Consider the following 22,061-nt stretch of genomic DNA (forward strand, 5'->3'; position numbering starts at 1 on the left):
GGGGTGCTGTTGTCTGTCATGAAAGACCAGCTGATCTTTCCTCTTTTTAAAAGTTATTCATTATAAGAGTTTTAATAAATTTCCACGTACGTGAGTCCACATGCTCAGGTCAGAAGCTGCAGCAGATTGCAGAGAAACTCCGCGGACTTGCCACTGTCCACTCCACATGTTTCTGTCCTGGTCTCATTTTTCATAGCTTATGTACAGGAGGTTGAAACTGTCTGGGGGTCAGCCGTTTCCTCACACATTTACAGTAAACAATCCAGTCTTTAAGTCCTCTGCTCGTCTTTCTAAAACGTTTGTCCTTGAATGAGGCTTTATTTGTTGCGGTTCACATACTTTCTTGCAGATATAGTTGACAAAAGTGTGAGATGGTTTTGTTGAGGTCACAACTTATACAACGTGTTCATGTAGATGCGTGCCATTGTGCTTGTAATGTGTGTAGATCGGGCTGAATGCGTGCATCTCAGCAGTCTGTTCTGTCCTCAGACACTGCGCGGTGGTCTTTGAAGCTCATGGGTCCTCCTGTTGCGTCCCTTCTTATTTTCCTGCATCCGTTTCCACTTGGCTGCATGCTGGCTGCTCGCCCGAGACGCCCCGACCACCTGCGAACCAACCAGGCCACTCTGCCCCTTTTGTGCTGTTTGAGTCTTCTGGTTGCTTTTAATGGCCTGACCGTTTAACACCCCCAGATTTTGTCGACTTTTGGGGGAATTCAGACTCCGTGTTGGATCTTCTGTTTTTGGAGCTCCACTCTGTGGCCATGGTCTGCCGTGTGGTGGATTAGCTTGCTGCTTCTGAGCAGTTGGAGCTGAAGATTTAGGCCGTAGCACAGACTTGGCAGCACCACCCTGACCATTGCCGTTGGGAGCTTTTGCCTTTTTCTGTTTGCGCTCTTTCTTCCAAACTCTGTCACAAAATTCCTCCACACTGTTCAGCTCAGGATGGTCTAAGAGAGACAGGAAATCTCGGTACCACACCCTGTGCTTAGCCGAGTGGCCCATAGCCCCTCCTGTACCGGGAAATCCAGGCAAAATGTCACCCAGCTTGTTGGTGGGGATGACCTGCAGGTTGAGTCGCAGTAGAGGCTGAATGAAGCCGTGTTCGACCGCCTGGCAGTGGTAGATTCCTGTGTCAGTCTGAGCCAGGCTGCGGATCAGCAGACCCTGGTCTGTACGCACCACTCTGTCATCCATCTTGATCTGGGGCACGCAAACAATAACAATGAATGAAAAACAATACTATTTTTCTAGTAAAAAAATAAATAAAAAGCTACATTTCAGCGTAACTTTTACAACAAGAAATCTCGGAAAGAATTGTTTTAAGCCAATAAAACCCATGCTTATGAAAATCCCTTCGAGAACCAATTGAAACAGCATTTCTAATCTAGCATTAAAATCTTTAAGATGAACCCTAAAAACTGCTGTGTTTGTTTCAGATAAGCCAAAAGATATACGGATCTGCTGCTAAGCTCCACTTCCTGTATCCTATTTCTCATTCCCACTGATTCCTGGGACGGCTGAAGGCCAGCTAGATAAACAGTCAGAGTGCAGATTCTTCAAAAAAAAAAAAAAGAATAAAAAAAAATACACATAATTGGCTACATCCTAGGGTCAAAAGTGAATCTAAACATCCACACCCAAAGGTTTCTATCCTTTCAGTCCCATAAGGTTGCTGATTAAAGTCACACAGGAGTCAAACTTTCTATTCTTTTCTGCAGAAAAATGGTAAAAAAGAAAAATTTAATTAAAATGTAGCCATAATTTACACCATTGCTCTTTGATAACTCATTGAAATTGCAAACCTAATGGACACATTCCATTAACTTTACTCCTTCGAACCTAAACACAGACCTCCTGCTTCCGATCATCGTTGGGCTTCTGCAGCTGCCAGTAGATGAGCGCTCTCTGAGACTTGGGGCTACACTCCAGAAACATGCTGCTGTTCTCCACACCAAACACGTTCCTATCCTCCACGCTGCCTCCAAATCCATCTGCGTCATCTGACCAAACCAGGACAAGGAGATGAAGGGATTCAGGCACGTGAAGAACACAGAGGAATGATGCATGAATGAGTGTTATTTACCGTGATGCTGAAGGTCTGAGCACTGAGAGAGAGGATCCCCATTTCTGATGTCTTGTCGCCTGGTTCTCCTGTTATTGGGGGGGGGGGGGGGGGGGGGGGGGAGAGTTGTATTTTTTTTGTGCTGCTTAATTCCAAACACCAGAGGGCAATGTTGGCCAACACCACAGAAAATAAGCATTTATTTTCACCCCACCTATTAATAACATGCAGGAATAAAAATATAAAAATATCCCAGAAAAATATAAGAACAAAAATGTGCAGAGGAGTAAAAAGTCATGCTCCATTGCTGCTCAATGAGCCGTTATTATGAAACACATTCAGAACTATTTGATCTTGAAATGCCTTGTGAAAGCAGCCGTGCTGTTCACCCTCTAGATGAAATTCCACTATGTCATTTGGCTGTTTTACTATGACAGCAAGGCATTTCCCTAGTCTGGTTTTACTGACTAGCTGCAAACGTTCCCTCTGCTCCTATCTGTCATGGTTCAAAACTGTTGACAGGCCGACATGTGATGTAATTGTAAAATGGGGTGAGCTGAAAAATGATATAGCTGGACGGAAGGACAACAGAGACAAACAGTTGGATATAGCAGTCAGACGCACGCTCGTGTTATCTTTCAATTACTTGAGTTGACATTCCAGTTTTTTTTTTTTTTTTCCGTCGGAGCATGTGAGGGGCTCACTGTCTGGTTCATGCAGGGAAGAGCCGAGGCAAGCCCTTGTTAACCTTTTGGTCAATGTAAGGAAGTTCTCAGTGAAGTTGTTCTGTGTGCATTTGAGAGCTGAAGTGGTCAGCTCAAAGCTGCTGGTTGCAGCAGAGGGTGAATTGAGGGTGTTCATACCTCCTGGCTGCAGTGTGAAATGGCCAGACTGCTTCTGTTGGTTGTAATTTAGTGTATGTGAGCTTGTGTGACCCAGTGTGTGTGTGTGTTTGTGTGTGTGTGTGTGTGTGTGTGTGTGTGTGTGTGTGTGCGTGTGTGTGTGCGTGTGTGCGTGTGTGTGTGTGTGTGTGTGTGTGTGTGTGAGCTGCCTGTAGGATGAGTGTCTCAAAACTGCTGCTGTCAGGTAGCCTAGTGAACTAGACCAAATTCTTGCTTTGCAAAGTTTGGTCTAGGCACGCTCCATTGGAACCTCCGCAGCTCCTACCAGGACTCTGGCTGGCCAATCACAGCTCTCTAGAGGGGTTTCAAACACATAACGAGCTTTAATTGGTCCATAATGGTGGGCCAATCATAGTGCTCTATCTGCTTAGTGAACAAATCACAGAGCTTTATCCGCTTTATGGGCCAATCAGGGCACTCTATATGCCTGGTGGGTGGGATGATGCAACAGAGTGAAACAAGAGTATGTCACATTCATTGTCCAGTGGAATGCGGAGATCGTTTGAAAGACAACGGTAGAACCCGCCTCACAACCGAGAGCCGTCAATGGAGCGTGGCCAGACTAAATAATACATTTATTTAGTCTGGCTTGCCAGGCTACCTGTCAGGAGCACTAACCAGGTCGCCGGAATGTATTTCTTGGAATTTTTCCAATCCAATCCAATCCAATCCAATTTTATTTATAAAGCGCATTCACGAGGCATTACAACCAGACAAGGCGCTGAGCCATTTTCCATGCACATGTGAGTATTTGATCACTAAAAGATTTTCTGATTATTTCCATATTTAGCTAGTTTGACTTGTGTCGTATGTGCTTTTCTTTTTCGCTCCCTTATCTTTTGTATATGCACTACATATTTGCTGATAGACCAGTGGAGACCTGGCGCTGAAGACGCTTTTCTTGCTACTAAACTCAAACCAAAGGTTTCAAAGCCAAGTGCAACAGCAGAACAGAGGTGTACTGATAGCTCCCAGGTGTGAATACATATATTACTTATGTTACAAAGGCAGGATGTTGCTGAAAAGAGCCATGCATGCTCAGCAAACCCTCAGAGGATAAATAAAGCTTCCAGATGATTGTTGAATGTGTCCAAGCTCCTACCTCTTGGCTGTAGGAAAGTATCTTGAGCACTCTGCACCATCCCAGGCGCAATAAGGGTCTCTGGCCAGGCAGCACTCGGCACAGGCTTTCCCATACACCTCACAACGATGCAAAGACATCTGCGATACACCCAGAGCTGATCCAAGGTACAGCTGTTGCTGTGGGAGTGAAAAGAGAAGAAAGGACATAAAATTGTGGCTCAGCTGGAAATTTACTCAAAAAGGGTGGTTGGGGGTTCTTTGTTGTGGATGTCTGGTGTTGGTTACAGACCATCAACTGCTTACGTCTTTGTTTCACTTGGACTTTTTGGATTATTTATAATGTGTGAACACAAGCTTTTACCTGCTTAGTGGACAGCTCCATGGCAGTAATGGTAGTAGGCTCCTGTTCAAAACATACAAGAACTTTAGACCCAAACCTTTTAACAAAATGTGTATTTTTATTGAGTTGCTTCGTAAATTACAGATCAGTTTTAAATAACGTACTCTAAAGACAGTCATCTCCTCCAACACAACCTCCTCCAAGTCATGCCAGCTTTCTCTGGGGATGGTTACCACTTTTAGAACAGTTCCTACATCTGAGAAAGAGCAAACAGATACACGTTTATCATTCCAGTCTGTATTGATCAGTGTTGGGCAAGTTACTTCAAAACTGTCAAAGTCAAAGTCAGTTTTATTGTCAATTCTGCCACATGTACAGGGCATAGAGAAATGAAATTATGTTACTCTCAAACTCTCGCTAGATAGAAAATAAACATTTAGTATAAAAAGAGTAACCAAGTTCAGAGAGACTGTGGCGGAAAAGAGAGGAGAGGGGGGAGAGCGGGGATGGAGTTTAGCTTCCTAACTGCCTGATGGATAAAGCTGTCCTTCAGTCTGTTGGTCCTGGCCTTGAGACTCCGCAGTCTCCTCCCTGACGGCAGCAGCTCCAAGAGGCTTTGCATTGGGTGAGTGGGATCAGCCGCAATGCGAAGGGCCTTTTTTGTGAGGCGGGTGCTGTAAATGTCTGGTAGGGAGGGGAGAGAGACCCCAATGATCTTCTCTGCTGCTCTCACTATACATTGGAGGGTTTTATGGCAGGAATTGTTGCAGGCTCCGAACCACACAGTGATGCTGCACGACAGGATGCTCTCGATGGTGCCTCTGTAGAAAGTGTACAGGATGGGGGCTGGTGCTCTTGCTCTTCTTAGTTTGCGGAGGAAGAAGAGACGCTGCTGTGATTTCCTAGCCAATGCTATGGTGTTGTTCGTCCAGGAGAGATCCTCTGTAATGTGCACACCCAGGAACTTGGTGCTGCTCACTCTCTCCACAGACACACCGTCGATGGTCAGAGGAGCATGCTGAGTGTGTGCTCTCCTGAAGTCCACAACAATCTCCTTGGTCTTCTCCACATTTAGAGAGAGGTTGTTGTCAGCACAGTCAGTATTGGGGATAAATCTACCCACTTTTTTTTTCTTTTCAAGCACTTTGTTTTGTTTTCTTGATTTTATTTGAATAATTTCCTGCCCTTTCTCTCTCTAACCTTCCTGCATGCTGCATGTTTTCTCCGTCTTCCAGAAAAACTGTTTCCTAGATTTCCTACTTTCTAACTAATCAGCCAAAGGGATCTACCGAACCAGCAGCACTGACTTGAAATCACCGGGGCACAGATTATGAACTCAGCTGAAAAGTACATGAAGTACCAGAGAATATGGGCTGATATAAACAATCGCAAACGAATTACTTTGTTTTGGTGGAGCGATTTTGTGAATATAACAGCGGCCGCGCGCAGGACGCAGCTGGAGAATTTGAGCCATTACTGCTGCGTCTTCTCTGCTCATAGAATGCCTGCAAAGCTGAGTCCATAAATGACGTCATATATGTGGATACTGGATCTTTTTTCAGGCTTCCCACAATTTGAATTTTTAGGAAACCCACATCTTGATTCTGGCTTTAAAAATGCGTTGTAATTACGGCGTTGCTGACAATTGTACCAAGTAAATATTACCATTTTCTTTCCCTGTAAAGCCTTACATTGCCACATTACAGCAAAAAGCAATGCATTACAGTAATTAATTACTTTTGTACCTCGTTACTCCCAACACTGGTATTGATTAAAGGTTTTACATTCAGATTGCAAAACGTTCTATAGATTCTTGCTGATTGAACTCACGTAATTAAAACGTAGAGACCAGTTCCACCCTTTAAAACAAATCCACGTACTCTGACTGTTTTACTGGTGTAACAAACTAAAGGTCAACGTTTATTTCTATTGAACGTTTTTAGCAATTCACACTGCCTCAAAGTGGCGCACAACCAAACACAAACAAAAACAGTGAAGGACTAAACATGTGGTTAAAATACAAACAAGAGACACAATAGTAAGAACAATGAGCTAAAACCTACCTAAAAGAAAACTCTAATGCTGAGTCAACTCATATTAAAAGTTGGGTTAAAAAGATGTGTTTTCAACAAAGATTTAAAATGCTCAAGACTATGAGCGGTCCTTATATGCAAGGGCAGGCTATTCCTTGATTTTGGTCAGGCTACAGGGAAGGCTTTGTCACCACGGGTCTTGGCGAGATCTTGGAATGGTAACAGGGCCTGGGAGCTAGAACGCAAGGTTCTGGTTGGAACGTGGGGAGTCAGCTGCTCGAAGATGTAGGAGAGAGATGTACCGTGCAAGGATTTAACCCTCTCAGGCTGAAAATAAGTTTTGATTAAAGGACGAAAAACAAGTCCTTCAGGGGAACGTCTGAGTTAAAAAAAAAACGCGCATGAAATACGTATGTGGAGTAACCAGGTAGGTAGGTTTTAACGTTGCAAATCTGCAATGCCTGCCTCCAGAGGGTTAAAAACAAAACGTAAAATAAACAGGAATGCAATGCAGTGAGCCCAGGACTGGGGTTCTGTGTTCGTGTCTTCTGGTGCCAGAAGAAAACATAAAAAAGCACAAACCTGAGAACAATCCTTCATGAATAACAAACAAAACAAAACACGGTTTAGCTCATAATATCTCTTTTATGTTTATCATCCCATTTGGGAGTGGGGTGGGATAATGACATGTATCCCAGTTCATTTACTTTTTCTCTTGCCAGTTTACATGCCATGTATTAGTACCTTATTGCATTTAAGTATTACACAGCTTTTATTAGTTCACCTTCCAGGAGGAATGAGCATACCTGTGCCAATAAACATGACATCGTACTGCCCATCCTCGGCCTCCACTCTGTCCACCACCAGCTGGGAGAACTGGTAGTCTGCATCTGTTCGGACCATGATAGGTCGTCCCCCGATTGGGTGCACTGGGTTGTACATGGCAGGGTGGCCCCTGGCAAAGGTGATGACATCATCAGGAAGGTCTTTGGTAGAGTCAAAACCTCCAAAGGTCTTGCTGGGGCACTGGAATAGAAGGTGAAATGATAGAAAAGCTTAGCAAATCCTATTTTGGAGCATCTGTGACTAACATTAGCTAACTAACTTACAGTGCCAGGGCGAGGGTAGGGCACCCTCCCTTGGAATGGTACCCACTGGTAGTTAGGTCCATCCCTGTGGGCATAGGGGCCCAGGAAAACCCTCCTGATGTCTGCCATATTATACATACAAACGGCTGAGCCTTTAAATATGTTACTGTGGAAGAAAAACAAAGAAAAGGCGAGAAGAAAAATGTGAGGATCAAGAGAACAAGGGAGGTGGAATAAAGAATGGGCTAAAACAAACGGGGAATTCATAAATGATCGGTCACAAGACAGGGATTAGGAGCAAGTGAAATCCTGAGGAAAGACAACAAAATGACCCTTCATCACACAAAGACAGCAGGGAGCAAGGCTGTCATTACCTAAGTACAGGAATGACAGATTGGAACTTCTCCCTGATTGCTTCCAGCCTCTTGAGAACAGACAGGAATTTGGGCACGCCACCAACAAAACAGAAGACCTGGTTTAGAGCGTTCTTGAAATCCTTTCCAATATTTTTGTGAGCCTTTGCTTGAGCCAGATGGAAGGATTTTTACTTTTGCAATTCAAACAAGACTCAAATAGACAAGGTTGAACAAATGTGTGGCAAAAAAAGGGGGATTTTGTCTCGTTCAAATTTACACTTTGTTCAGGGTCAAACAGGCAACGGTGATGACTGAGAATCCTAGGGATTCAAACCACTTTTTAACAAAATGTTGTACAGAACTCGACAAAGTGACCTTGCTGGTTGTAATATGTTCACACCACCAAGTCCAAAAACCTTTCAGTCCGTTTACTACAAGATTTTTCTACACTTGTACAGAAGTGTCCAGAAATGGTCTGAAGCTTATTTGTTGACTTTCTAAGAATCCCCTTTTGACAGAAGACACATTTTGTTTTATGCAGCAAATCCTTTTTGCACATTCATGAAGCCAAATGTTTCAGGAAGATTCAAGATGTCCTTTGTCTCGCTGACTGCAATGGGAAGTTGTATGAGACTAATTAGGGATGTGGCTGGCACACACACAGCCGATGGTATTCACCAAAGCATGGAAGATGAATGGATTAGCATTTGAAAATGTTAATTACAGAGAAATTCAATTAACTCCAGGGGCAAGAAAAGACACTCCAATATCTGAGCTTAGGAAGAAGGGCGATAATGTGTTTGTGCATATAGGAAGAGGACTGTGTGAGCTCACTCCTAGGAAAGAAAAAATAACGCACAAACCCAAGATTCGGAGCACAATCGAACATTGATCTGTCAGTGGCAGCTTCTATGTGCCTCATTAAGCAGAGATATTAAAAGCTGGTTCCTCTGAATCTCAGTTCTATTCATCTCAGAAAACCGGCCACTTAGAAAACCAATTAAACCTCTCTAATTCCTCAATGCCCCATAATTGAATTTTAAAGTGCAAGTGTGTGTGTGCGTGTGTGTGTGTGTTTGTGTGCAGGACACATGCAGGTGGATGCCCGCCAATGCACACAGATCTCTGGGTTTGAGAACAGCAGGAAGCCAAACGGGTCCGGTGATCCCAGGCACCGGTCTGTACGTGTCCGCTTACACCACTGTTCCATTCAGCTGCTCTTATCATTAGCCGTGATTGATGGGGATGTGCTTGTCCTCTTTTCAAAGCACTTCACACACAGCAGTGAGCCTGAGCACCCCCCCCCCCCCCCCCCGTATTGGATATGCAAATTCACCACCATCCCGATAAGTGCCACCATCTGTGCCATTTCAGCTCACTTATCTGCCCTTCCCCATGCCTTCACCTCTCCACATGCTTTACTAGAGCCACACCCGGGCTCTGAAAACACCATTCATGACTGGGGCGTTGGCACGAGGGGGAAGGAACGTCCATTTCTGCTAAGTGACTATCATGTTTCTCTCGCTCCCTCCTGCTCGGTAATCTGATTTCCCCACAAGGCTTGCCAAGGTTTCAATGAAATGGGGGACAGGTAGCGAGGAATGGGGGAACCAGATAAAAACAGAGCCCAATCTGAGATGTAGGGAGGGAAGGGAAAGCAACCGCAGGACACCTGTAAGTGGATTACAGGAGCGCTGTCTGGGAATTTTAAGAAGGCTCGCCCGGTGACTCAAATGCCTCCGTTGTTGTTGAAAACGCTCTGGAAACTAAACTGAAAGGGATTAAATAATGTTTGTGTAAAGAATGAATTCATGAAAGCAGACAAGGAGCTTGTAATTTTTAAAATGAGCTCTTCCAGGAGAGCCGCCTCTCTTAAATAGATCGTATATCAACTTCTTCTGATCTCCTGACTACAAACTGACCAAACAAAAGCGACACGACCAGCTTCTGTCACGCGATTTGAGAATCGGATCCCCTTCATGCACAGTCTGAAGGTCATAAAGAACAAATGTGAACAGGATGGTGTACCTGGATGTGGTGAACACAGCATAAATGACTGGATTCTTTGGGTCCTTGGAGCTCATGAGAAACACGTCCTCTGGAAATCAAAGACAATAACGGGTGAAAAGCATTTCAGAGAAGGAATGTTGGGACGTTTTTCCTAAATGAAAATAAAGAACACACACTTACGTAGTTCATCAAAGTGTGTGTCAATGCCATTGACCCCAGGGACGGAACAGATGAGTCGGGCCTTCAGGAAAGTGGTCCACTTGTTCACCAGGCTCCTGTGGCCTCCCATGTCATTCTGCAACAACATCAATGGATTCCCATGACCTTTCACCTTTAGGTATACTTCTGATCCTCAGTCTGAGTCATGTTTACATTGGTTTTGGTTTGTGTGTGATGTTACCTTACACAGTTGTCCTATCCTGGCAATGGTGGCTTTCCCAGTGTGTTCTCCATCCATGGCATTCTCTTTGAAAAACAGGAAGAGCTTGTCGTCTTCAGGGTTGTCACTTTCAGGGATCAAGTGCACGCTTACAAATCTAGGATCTAAAAGACAAACAAATAAAAGAAAGAACAAAGCAGAAAAATGCAGTCAAGCTTTTAAAGAGAAGAACTTTACACTTTAGACTTTAGTTAGAGATGAAGTGGGCTCAGTTTTGTTTTGAGTCTGATTGCTACATCTGGCACAAGGAACCTTGAATCTGTGTCTGGGTTACTAAAATGTCCTGGAATGAAAAATACTAAAAACAATTACATGATACAACCCATCAAACCAAGTTAGGGAAATTTGCTGAGGTTAGGTGGGCCAAACTACCTGTTAACAAATAACATGAAGTAACTTTAGATATAATTTTATTATTGTGGAAAAATACAGGCAATTTTGCTCCATCTGGGGGAAAAAAATCATTTCACCGCCATAGCACACTTTGAAAACCAATCCCTGTCACCGTTTTCGCCATTCAGCGGTCGGCGATAACAGCCGAGCACTTTACACCGCGTATCTGGTTCAACCGCAAACGAGTGCCCACATAACCCCGTCTCTTCACCACTTCCTCGCCAACACACATGGATCTGATTTTCCCGGGTAAAACTTTAATACATTTATCACGACGATACGTTTGAGGGGAAATCAAAGCTGAGAAGTGGCCGGAGTCACTGAGGCGTCATTATGAGTAAAAGGAGCCTGTGCCTGAAAGCTCGGGGTTTAACTGGGAAGAAACAACCAGTGCCATGTTACACCTCTGTGGCTGTTTAGGATATAGAGTAGCTGTGAAAAAGGAGAGTGTGGCCAAAGTGGGAAGCAGATTTATAAGCGTCGTGCTGGTGCAAGACCTCCTGGAAGGAATCATGTGCACCTCACACATGGCTTTATATGGTGAATATGTGCCGTTAAATCCTCAGGTCCGTAAATTCATCTGCACAGGTCGCTGCTCGCGTTGCCAACCACTGAGGTCACTTGAGTCGTTACCTTGCATGCCCAACAAAAGAACACTTCATTCAGAGGATTTTTAATCCATCATCAGTGTGAGTGAGAGGGTATTAAACATGGAAAGATGCATGAATGCATCAAACCCCTGAAACTACTATTTGACCCTAAATCCTTTAAGAATAATCTGCTATTGCAGATTCATTCCAAGCATCTCTCTTGTTACATTTGAGTACCATGTAACCTTGTTGGTAAAGGCTCAATAGAATATCCCCACCCCACTAATCCATGCAATTACAATCCCCTCTTTGTGAAGACAGCTCTGGAATCTGTAAACCTGAATGGCCACAACCCTCGGCGCATTTGTTTGAACAAGGTGAAAGATTAATGGGGATTAATGCTTCAGCAAAGATTTCTCCCCTTTAAAAGTCTCTCATTAATACGTCAAAGTAATCAGCACCACCAAGACCAGTGTTTGTGATTCTGATGCTGTTTGAGTGCAGTTGGGTGGATGGCTGAGAAGAGCTGGAAGGAATTTGACTCCGCAACAGGAAAACAGCTGAGAGTGGATTAGTTCTGTGGGAAAGAGGGGGAAAAGGGGATGGCACGGCTGGAGGGAATGGTTCAAACCGACCTTTTGTGGCTCCCTAAGTCCTCCGTGGTGCGGAAAGATAGCCAGGCAGACTGAACCAGTCAATAACCCTCACTGCAGCTCTAATCTTACCAGCACAGGAAAATCCTGCGAATTTGTGAATGCACTCTGATATCTGATGTCTGCGCATGAATGGAAATGATTGGAGACTCGAGGCTTAGGGGGGAACTTAATGCTTTCTGGTTGGCCGGAAAGCCAGACCGTGCCGCTTCTTTTTCTCTAATAAAAGCCAATTTTACCTAAAGAAACTGGTTTAAATTAAACAAAGATATCCAACTTTACTGAAGTCTGATGGATTTTTTGAAGGTTGATGATGCACAAAACAAAACTAAACAAAAAAGTGAGACAGCCATCAGCAATTTTACTACTTTGTTTGTTACTCTATACAAATATAAAGTACTTTTTGATTATGAAAAAAAATCATTTTACCGTTCAGCCATCTTGAATCATGCTGTTCGGTTCTGATTGGGTGATGATCCCCGAGCGTACGAAAAATGGCAAAATCCCTTCCCATGAAATCAGCAGATGTTCCAGAATACAGCTCTCCATCTGCAGGCAAGGCATTTTAGTCAAACATGAGCGACCAACTCTAAAATGGATGTGTTGTAGAGTTAATAAAACCAAACTCACCAATCAGAAGGGACGCAGAGAGCATTTTAGGGTCATAGGGGCTTTTGCCGCGGCCGTTCTCAAATAGTGAGGCCAGTCGGAAAACATTGTCCTACGGAGGAAAGGGTCAAAGTTCAACAGGAGGCCAATGAAAGCCGCATTACGCCTGGTTAAAAGTACATTTATAGTCGTGTTTCGAGTTACGGTTTATTCTTGTTATAGCGAGCTATTTTGAGCTGAGATGCAAAACTAATTCAGCCTGACACGAGCAATGAGTAATGTCTTTTTTTATCTCCCTGTTGGGTTGTTCTGCCGTGGGTCAGCAACAGTTTCTGCAACAGCTCAGCAGAGAGAGAGATGTATCCGTAGAGTAAGATACGAAAACATATGAGTAACTAAAGCTTATGCAGGTGCTGACCACTAAACAGAAACACTGATCTCCCTGTTGTTGGTCTGCAGAATGCATGCTGGTACATTGATTAACCTGCAGACTTCTATCAAGGTGACTGATTGAACCTTTGTGTAGGCGAGAGGTTGCTGAACATCCAACAACTGTAATTCAACCAAGTGTTGACCCATCTTCCCCATTTATTCACATAAAATAAATCATTCATCAGTGAAAAGAGAACTGGACTTTTCCAAGACATTTGCCGTCAAATGTCAAGACAGTTAAAAAAGGACATGCAGTAAACTGCATGTTTGGGAATCTTAAAGTACCCAAACACATTACCTCGGCCCTCTTGCCCATTTCCAGATAAGCACAGATGGGGTGGAAGGCTCCCGTGCCACAGATGTACAAATGGGTCTGGTTGTATGGTTGAAGGACTCGGATGAAGTTAGAACATTCTTTCTACGAAAAGAAACATGAAAAGAAACATGAAACTCCAGGATTTTGATTTGTCCAGAAATACAGACTCAATAAAGACTAAAAGAAAATACTCTTTTAAGGAAATTCCATGTGGAAATCCAATCAGGCAAATCTGTTAGTGATCCATATGCTTGAATTTACCGAGGGTTATTTGGGTTGGCTCCCAACCACATCTCAGCAGTCCCAGTGGTGTGAGACTGTAAATTAGAGCGCTAATAAACAACATTAGTTAATGTAGGAGGGTCATTAGCAGCCTAAGGAGGAGATTTAGGCACATGTGTTTAAGAGATTAAGCTCGGGTTAGCTCAATTATAAAAACGCTGAGGGTCCACCTGGCAAAGAGGTACATTTCTGCAAAGGGATTTGAAAACTCAGCACACATCCCATAAAATAGTTTCTTTCTCTTCATTTCTTTTAGTATCTGTTCAGCCTTTGAAGCCTGCTAACGTTTCACTCTGATGATGTGATGATGTCCTCTTGTGAGAGACAAAAATGAACACAGGGCATCCGGTTGGAGCAATGACATTTTCCAGGGCTGCATAAATTAACACTGAGATCACAAACTGCCAAGTTTTTTTTTCCACAGCGTAGACTTTTCTGTTATTATTCAAAGGGGCAGGCACTGTTGTTTCAGCGCTGACTGTTTCTCTTCCTCGGTAATTTGCTTAAGGGGAAAGTTTGACATTCTGGCAAATGAAATGATTTAGTTTGTTTTAGAGCTGAATGTAAAAACAAAACCACTCACTGAGTTTGAAGCTGGAGAGGACAGCTGGCTAGCTTACAGAGTTTGCTAGTTTGTTTCACGGTTTTCATGAATCTTACGCAAAAAACGACCAGGAAATATGTCAATTTGTGGTTTTAGGAGGGTTCAACATAGACGGTTTCCTTGGATGTTAGCCTCCTCAGAAATATATAAAATTAGCACAACTTTATAACCTTTCGCTGATTAGTTAAAGCCCACAAAATTCATGTGCTTTCATAATGAAAAAAAGCCAAGGAGGTGAGTACATGAATTTTACATCCAGCCTATTTTACTTGTTTTTTTCTCAGCTTCTTAACACACATTTAACCGTTTGTGTTAACGTTTTACATCCAAACCAACATTAACAATAAATACAATGAAAATGCAATACAATTAATAGTTTAAAGGAGCCATATCATGGAAAATCCACTTTTGGAGTTTTTTTTTATCATGTGACAATCTTATTTCCTCATGAAAAATACCCTCAAACTTGTTTTTGGCAGCATTCATGTATTCATGCATGTCTCTGGGGCAATTTCTCAGATTCTGAGCTGAAACCTGCAAACACAAGGATGGAAACGAAGTTCTGCGATGTGCTGGCAACCCCCCCCCCCCAGCATATAACACCAGTTCTCAAAGCCCTTCTTCATTGGTTGCCCATCACTTTCAGGGTCCAATATAAAATGCTACTTTTTGTTTTAAAATCCCTCCATGGTCTTGCCCTCGTGAACTTATCTGACCTTTCAATTTATACTCCCGGTGGCACACTCCGGTCCTCCAGGCTGTTGCTCCTCGAGGTCCCGAAAGTGTGTTACAAATCATGTAGACAAAGAGCTTTCTCTGTTGCCGGTCCTAAACTGTGGAACGAACTTCCAGTCACAGTTCGACTGGCATCCACCTTGGCAGATTTTAAGTCTAGACTGAAGACACACTATTTTACCCTTGCTTTTAACAGTTAGCTGTTAGTTTGGCTTTTACTACTCTTATTTTATCGTCCATGTGTAAGGTTTTGTTGGTTTTATTGTTACTTGTTTATGTCGGCTTGTCTTTTTTTTATTGTTGGCTGTATTTTATAGTACTGTTTTATGTTTTTTTTAATCTCTATTATTGTGCGACTGTTCAGCACTTTGGTCAGCTGTATGGCTGCGTTTTTAAAGTGCTATATAAATAAAGGTGGTATGGTATGGTTGATTTCATGCTGCAGTTGAAAATGTGACTGCTTTAAACCTCTACCGGTACCAGAGTGGATATTCTGACAAATGACTTCTTCTGGGGACAAAATTCTGCTGTGAAAACCGCATGTCCTCTCCACAAAGAGGATTGTATTATCCAGCACAAGACATGTGCGTTAGGTGACATTTTGTAACAGGTTTGGTGGCCTTGCATGCTGTTTTGCACTGGTTTGACTCCCAGTCTCTGCAGTAAGATTTTTTCTTCTTCTTTAGCTACATTTACATTATAATGTTTTCAAAACTTTATTGGTAAACTGTCTCAAACATAAGGACTGATCTTTTTTTTTTTTTTTTTTTTTTTACTTTATTTAGCCAGTGTGAGTCCATGCGAGGTGAGCAGAGTAAATAAATTCAAACTCTGCTTTGAATGACCAAATTCAAAGATCTTTAAAGAAACAAAATATTTTGCAGAAAATAATCAATTCAATTAAAATATTAAAAAAAAACATTTAATCTGCTTCCGCTGGCTGAATACATTACTGCCAATTCCAGGAGTCAAACTGGCACCAGCACACGGCAGTCACTTTCACCACTGGACTACCAGGGCCAGTACAACATTTGCTTAAGACGCTGTTGTTGGCGTGTTTTGTTTGAGCAGGTGTGGGCGGAGCTTCACTGAAACAGACAGTCTCATTTCGAGGTTCTAATTCAGGCTGATGAAAATAACTCATATTTAAGATAAAATGACATCTCAAGTGTGCTGATCATATATTGTACCTATCTTTGCTTTCAAAGGTTTAAAATAGCATGATCTGGCTCCTTTAAGCCAACATGTCTGGTGATTTAATAAACAACAACGATAATAATATTAATAATAACAATGATATTTATAATAAAAATAATAATCTTTTCACATTATCATTCGAATATCTCCACATAAAAAATAAATGTTATTATCCTTTCTGATCTTCAGATTTCTTGTTTAGTTCTGCCCATGTACTACCCAGCGGTTGGTGCAGTTTCCACACTTCAGCCACAGGAAGATCACCAAGTTCACCTAAAAGGACTAAACCAGCACAATATCAAACGACTGACCTCAACCCTCCATGTCTGTGAATCCATACAATTCTGCAGCTTAATGACTTTCCCTTCTGTGTTTCCTACTGTTGAACTGTCAGAGCACATGCACCCCCCCACATCATTCTCACGCCCTTATTATACGCATTTCATCAGCTCCTATAAAGCCCCCCAGGATCACCCCTGTGAAGGATTTACCACGGCTGTCCCAGTTAGATTCATTAGCTATGTGGTAGGTATGGTTGCACCTAAACACTGACAGGTGTTGGATAGAGTCACACGAGTGCAGCTGTGTGTTGGCCTCAAGTGAAAAAAAAATAACAGTGTGATCACAAACCGTGTCATTACTTGAACACTAAAATACCCACGGAGAATGAATGACTCATTTTTGGATAAAATTAATCACTTTCTTTGGACTGGGTATTAAAAACGACTCTCCATCAGAGAAATGGGTGGACAGTTTTACTCACATGTGGGTGAGTTGATGGAATTTTGGCTAATACAGGTTCTCTGAATAAAAACTGCATTGGAAATTTAGAACCCTTATTGGATTAGTATTATTTTATTTTTTTTATAATTACTGGGCAGATATTCAGGAAGGGCATCTAGCATTTTGTCACGAAACTACACTTATCACAACACCACAATGGAACAACCTGGGCAGTCACTCGGAGTGGGAATGGAATAAAGTCCTCAGGCATTTTTAGGGAGGGGGCAGCTGTTACTTTTGCTCTGCAGTTGTAAATTGTGGTTTGGAGAAATGCATCACTTTGAGAGCTCTGGATGCTTTGCTAATGTCCTAATCAAGACCTCTTCGTGCAATACTCCGTCTCAAATCTCACCGCCTCGTTTTCAAGGGTAAAGACGCCGCACGCAAATACCTCATTACTTTGTTTTGTGCACTTCCAGAGTGCAATCTTTCTGTGTGATGCAAGTGCACCACTCCTACAGCTTTGGCTTTAGGTGAATTGTGAAAATCAGCGTTGAGTTTGACCCCAGTCAAACCTTTGTTATTGAAAAGGGTGTGAATAATAAGAAAAAATACCTGCAGCCCTGCACTTACGAATCATCCAGCCATGAAATAGAGATCAGATACAATACTGAGACGGCTCTTTCCAAACAGGAACACAAAGATAAGATACGCCAGCCCTATTGTGCATACAGTCAGTAGCAGAGTTTGAATGTGTGCTTACATTTCACGACCGACAACAAAAACCTGAAACAGTGACTCCCACATGCGATGAACACACGTGCATGATCGGAGTCAAACACATTTGCACATAAACTTTGAGCTGTTGTCCTTTTGCCATTGAGACACTGTGTTTGTGTGACTGAAAAGCTGCTCTGCAGTGAGTTTGCCTGCTTTGTTGCAGGTGTCCTTGGGACATAGCCAGTGGAGAGCTGAAAGGTGAAATGAAACATGGATTTTATCTGAGGTAATTCCCTACCTCCTCATTCTCTTTTGTCCCTTTAAATTAATCCAAAAGAAGGTTATTTTGACTCTGGATTAAATTTAGGACAAACCATAGAAAAATAATATTGACAAATGGAGAAAAATCTGCAGCACGAGAGGCTAAAAGGAAAGCAAACAGCCCAAACAAGTACCAGGACTCACCCCCAGATCTTTTCCTGCCCATTTGCATTCATCCCTCTTGGAAGGGGTGGCCGGCCACGCAAGCTGTGCAAATGACAGAATAACAAATTCAGATTACAGCAGTGGCTAAGAGAATGATTAACATGTAGTTTAATCACTGATGAGTCAATTCGGGGAGTCATAAAGAAAAAATCATCTTATTCTAAAATAATGACTTTGAATTTGTCACACGTTAACTCTTTTGTTGCTTAGTGGGTTTGCTTTCTCACTTTATGTCTTCGGCAATTTCATCACAATATGTTCCACACAAACGTGTCTCAGTCTAACACTAGGATAAAAGGAGACGGGCGACAGGCATTCCTGCAAGAAATTATCACCATTAAATTGAAGAAAGGATCGTTCTCTCAGCTCTGACTGAAACTTGAAGCATAAGGTTGTATTTTGCACTTTGAGAACAGAAAAAACGGGTTTTGCAACTGCGTCTTGAACGAGTTTCGTCTCGCTGTCATTTCTTCATGCCCTGTGGTTGCACATGAATTATAAACACACATGGAGAGTATGAGTGTGCATGTGTGAGCTATAAGTAAGAGGATGATTATGTTCTTAAAATTGGGGTGCGACGGGGCTCTTTTTTGCTGTTGGCCACACAGATGTGAGCAGACAATGGAAATAAATGCACATGCACGTCCATGCATTACAATGTCCTTTTCAGAGTGTACAAATGTCCCATTACATTTCATTATCCACTCTTGATCAGCTGAGCACTTCCTACATAAAAATCTGCATTGTATATAACTAATTAAATTAGATTTGCTTAATCACAGCTTTAACTTTTAATGTTGCACAGTTTTGGAACAAAAGAGCTAAAGGCAAAGGAATCTGAGGACACGTTTTCAGTTTTTTGCATTTTCATTGACTATGCATTTTTCAGCAATTTGTTCCCATGTGAAGCTCTCTGCAGCCCGCAGGCAACCAACTGTCAGACGTGTGTGTCTATGGTAGCAGCCCGAATTGGATAAAAAGACTGTTAACCTACTCCAGGTGGAGTAATGGAATTATGGAAAGCCGTGTCTGGACTGAGACAGACAGTGGGTGGGATGAAAGCTGTAGAGAAATAGATGAAATAATAAGACTGCAGAGGTGGGGCTGGACAGCAGAAGAGAAGATATTAGATAAAACATGACTGTTTTACACTTTTACCCTCAAATATGAAACTTTTGCATTTTATTGGACACAACTTGCATTTGAGATTCACCTGTTTGTGTTCCCTGTTGATATTAACGAGGTCAAATGAGAAGACATGGTCCTCTGCTCCAACCAGTAGCCTCCCCCGCTCCTCGTCCAATAGAAATGTGTCGTAGCTTGAACTGTTGGCCAAGCCGTCGAAGGTCACAAGATTACTGGACTCTAACATCTCTGGAAAAAGAGAAGAAGAAGGAAAATCACACAACCGACCGCAAATAAAGGTTTGAATTGTAGAAAAACACTTCTTGTGAAGTAAAAAAATAACAAATCACAAAATAATGAACCGATAGTGCAAAAATAATTGCTTTTGCATGAACACTTGTTCCTTTAGATGAAACACTGCATCAAATCAAAGTAAATATTTGCACCACATCCATTTTTGGTGTCTGAATAGCTCAGCAGTTCCACTTGTTGAAAGAAATTACAATTAAGGAAATTACATGTTTCGCTGATGGCCTGGCACAAATATTTGGCTTCGCTTGCATACAGACACGTTTCAGTCAAGTATAGCGTGAGACATTTTAAGCAAACACAGCATGCCACAATCAGCGACACGGCTCAGACTGCTCAGCCGTGTGATTGGCTGAATAATTCATACGGAGGTAGTTTGTGTTAGGAGGCATGTGTGTAAGATGTGTTTGTGTATCTGCAAATAGCTTATTATGGAAATTAACAGTTTATGATTGCAAACATATTTCTGAAAAATCTTGTGTTTACATGTTCAAACTCTTACAAATAACCTGACAGCACATAAGGAAACAAAAAGGAATCCAACACATTTTAGGGGAAAATGTACTGGATTGCTAACTGCAAGTTGCTAACAATCAGCTAAAGTTTCAACAGTAAGAAACCTTCCTGAAAACAAGTTAACACACGATAGTGTCCCATAAATACCTTAACAGGCTGCTGCTGTCACTGTGAACCCAGTCCTTTGACTTTTACTGAAGTTCATTTCCTGACAAAAGTCCCTGTTGTGACTTTTAGGGTTTCCTCTTTTCTTCCGTGTTTTTATAGCCTTTCTGAAAATGATCTTTCAGTTGCAAACTCCAAAATCCACAAAAGAGAGTTATTCCTTCCTTCACAGAAACAACTTTACCGAGTTTTGTTTTCTAGATTTGAAAACACATACAAAGATAAATACACCTTCAAACACAGTGCTGGTTTTCAGTCATCCAGGTCATCGGTTCGAATAAAATGAACTTATTTGGTTTTTGGACGGTATTTCACTTCTTCACCTCTCCAGCACCTACAATCATGGACGTAATTTTTACTTTAGAAGTGAGGGGGACACGGGGGGGGGGGGGGGGGGGGGTCTTTACAGTACGCTCTAATGGGAAACAGGCTTCAACACAAACGGTTGTTTTCCGCTTGGTCTTAGAGCTCAACCAGTGTCAATTTAGTAAGTGTAGTATTGTTTTTGGATGGTAAAAAGTGCAGGGGTCAAAGTGGGGGGGACATGTCCCCCCGGCCCCCCCCCCCCCCCCCCCCCATGCCTACAATGCAGCTCTAAACCTATTCTCAAACAGTTTCAGTCTAGGTCACACCCTCCTGTCCTGCATCTAATCAAAACAATCGTTCTAACACAATAAGACATAATGACAATAACGACTCATTGTCTGAACATTATCTTTTGTGCTGTCCTTGTACAATATAACCAAACTAAACTAAACTAACGTGAGGGTAGGGATGAGGGTATCATAGGTAGTTTCAGCTCATTAAGTAACAACAGACAGCTACAGTTCAGAAGCTTGACTCTCCCGTATTCCATTCAGAATTGAAAAAGCTCCCTGGATGAAAAGCAAAAAAAGAAACCAAAAAGTCAATTTTTCTTCATTTGAACCTTTTGGACGTCAAACACAATACTGATATTAAATGTGCCGTTAAAGAAAATAATTGTTTTATATGGTCATGATGGTTTTGTGATTAAACTGATAATGATTAAAAGCTCACAGAGGCTTTAACGCTAGATGAGGGTTTTACAGGTGAGCAGTGAATAAATAAGATACATTAATATTTTATTGCCCATTAAAATCTTTTTTTAATCTTCTAAATGTCATTTTTATTTGCTTTAAGTACAAAGAATAAAGTTCTTTAGATGACAAGATATGGAATTTGAAAAAAATAAAATAAAATAAAAGAGAAATAAATTACCCTTTGGGGTAACAACAAGATTTGAAAATATTAAAGTTGATTTGAATGGTCCTAAATGGTAGAAGGGTAACAATATTTTCACAACCGTGGGTATCTACTCAAAATTGTGAAGTTCAAATCAAGGTGCAAAAATAGAATTTGTTTCAGAAACTTCATTAAATGTTTTGTTTAATATTTGGAGAAGGAAACATATAAATCCACTCTAAACTATAAACTGCTACTTTGCATGAGAAATACTAATCACATTTTTTTTCTTAGGGTCACAACATCTTATAAGTAAACTTCAAAGTGACAGTGTGTCATTTTTAGCGTTAATCTCTCGAAATATCCATCAAAATGTTGTTGAAAATGAATGAAATGATGCCCAGTTGTTGAAAAATATTGGCGGCATCGTAACATAAAACCATAAAAATCTGGTCTAAAATACATGGGAGCGGGTTTAAGTCTCAGGGCGATGCCATATTAGATGCCATGTTTCCTTCTACGGGAGCTTGTGAGGACAAAACACATTCACTGATTTGTAACAAATTGTTACAAAACTTTCACCATTAATAAACGTTGTTTTACACATTTACCTCTTCACTCATTGCCAGTGATGAAAAGGAGTCTCTGGTCTTTTTTGACCCTAATGGGCATCCGTTGGTGAGGTCTT

At 41.9% G+C, this 22,061-nt stretch overlaps 1 protein-coding gene across 1 annotated transcript in view; it reads right to left on the reverse strand.

Annotated features, from left to right (window-relative positions):
• Window positions 1-254: 254 nt before the first annotated feature.
• sema3aa (sema domain, immunoglobulin domain (Ig), short basic domain, secreted, (semaphorin) 3Aa) overlaps window positions 255-22,061 on the reverse strand; it is a 33,137-nt gene continuing 11,330 nt past the window's right edge. Inside the window, exons 2-17 of the mRNA XM_015959604.3 lie at window positions 19,269-19,429; window positions 18,035-18,097; window positions 13,291-13,410; window positions 12,582-12,672; window positions 12,381-12,500; window positions 10,277-10,419; window positions 10,057-10,171; window positions 9,895-9,964; window positions 7,532-7,676; window positions 7,229-7,448; window positions 4,554-4,645; window positions 4,411-4,452; window positions 4,069-4,226; window positions 2,086-2,153; window positions 1,854-2,002; window positions 255-1,202 (exon numbers count right to left, since the gene is read on the reverse strand). Of these exons, the coding sequence (XP_015815090.1) occupies window positions 486-1,202; window positions 1,854-2,002; window positions 2,086-2,153; window positions 4,069-4,226; window positions 4,411-4,452; window positions 4,554-4,645; window positions 7,229-7,448; window positions 7,532-7,676; window positions 9,895-9,964; window positions 10,057-10,171; window positions 10,277-10,419; window positions 12,381-12,500; window positions 12,582-12,672; window positions 13,291-13,410; window positions 18,035-18,097; window positions 19,269-19,429 (2,474 nt within the window). The 3' untranslated portion in view covers window positions 255-485. The remainder of the gene's footprint in view (window positions 1,203-1,853; window positions 2,003-2,085; window positions 2,154-4,068; window positions 4,227-4,410; window positions 4,453-4,553; window positions 4,646-7,228; window positions 7,449-7,531; window positions 7,677-9,894; window positions 9,965-10,056; window positions 10,172-10,276; window positions 10,420-12,380; window positions 12,501-12,581; window positions 12,673-13,290; window positions 13,411-18,034; window positions 18,098-19,268; window positions 19,430-22,061) is intronic.

This window comes from Nothobranchius furzeri, chromosome 1 (genome assembly GCF_043380555.1).
Source record: "Nothobranchius furzeri strain GRZ-AD chromosome 1, NfurGRZ-RIMD1, whole genome shotgun sequence".
Taxonomy (NCBI): domain Eukaryota; kingdom Metazoa; phylum Chordata; class Actinopteri; order Cyprinodontiformes; family Nothobranchiidae; genus Nothobranchius; species Nothobranchius furzeri.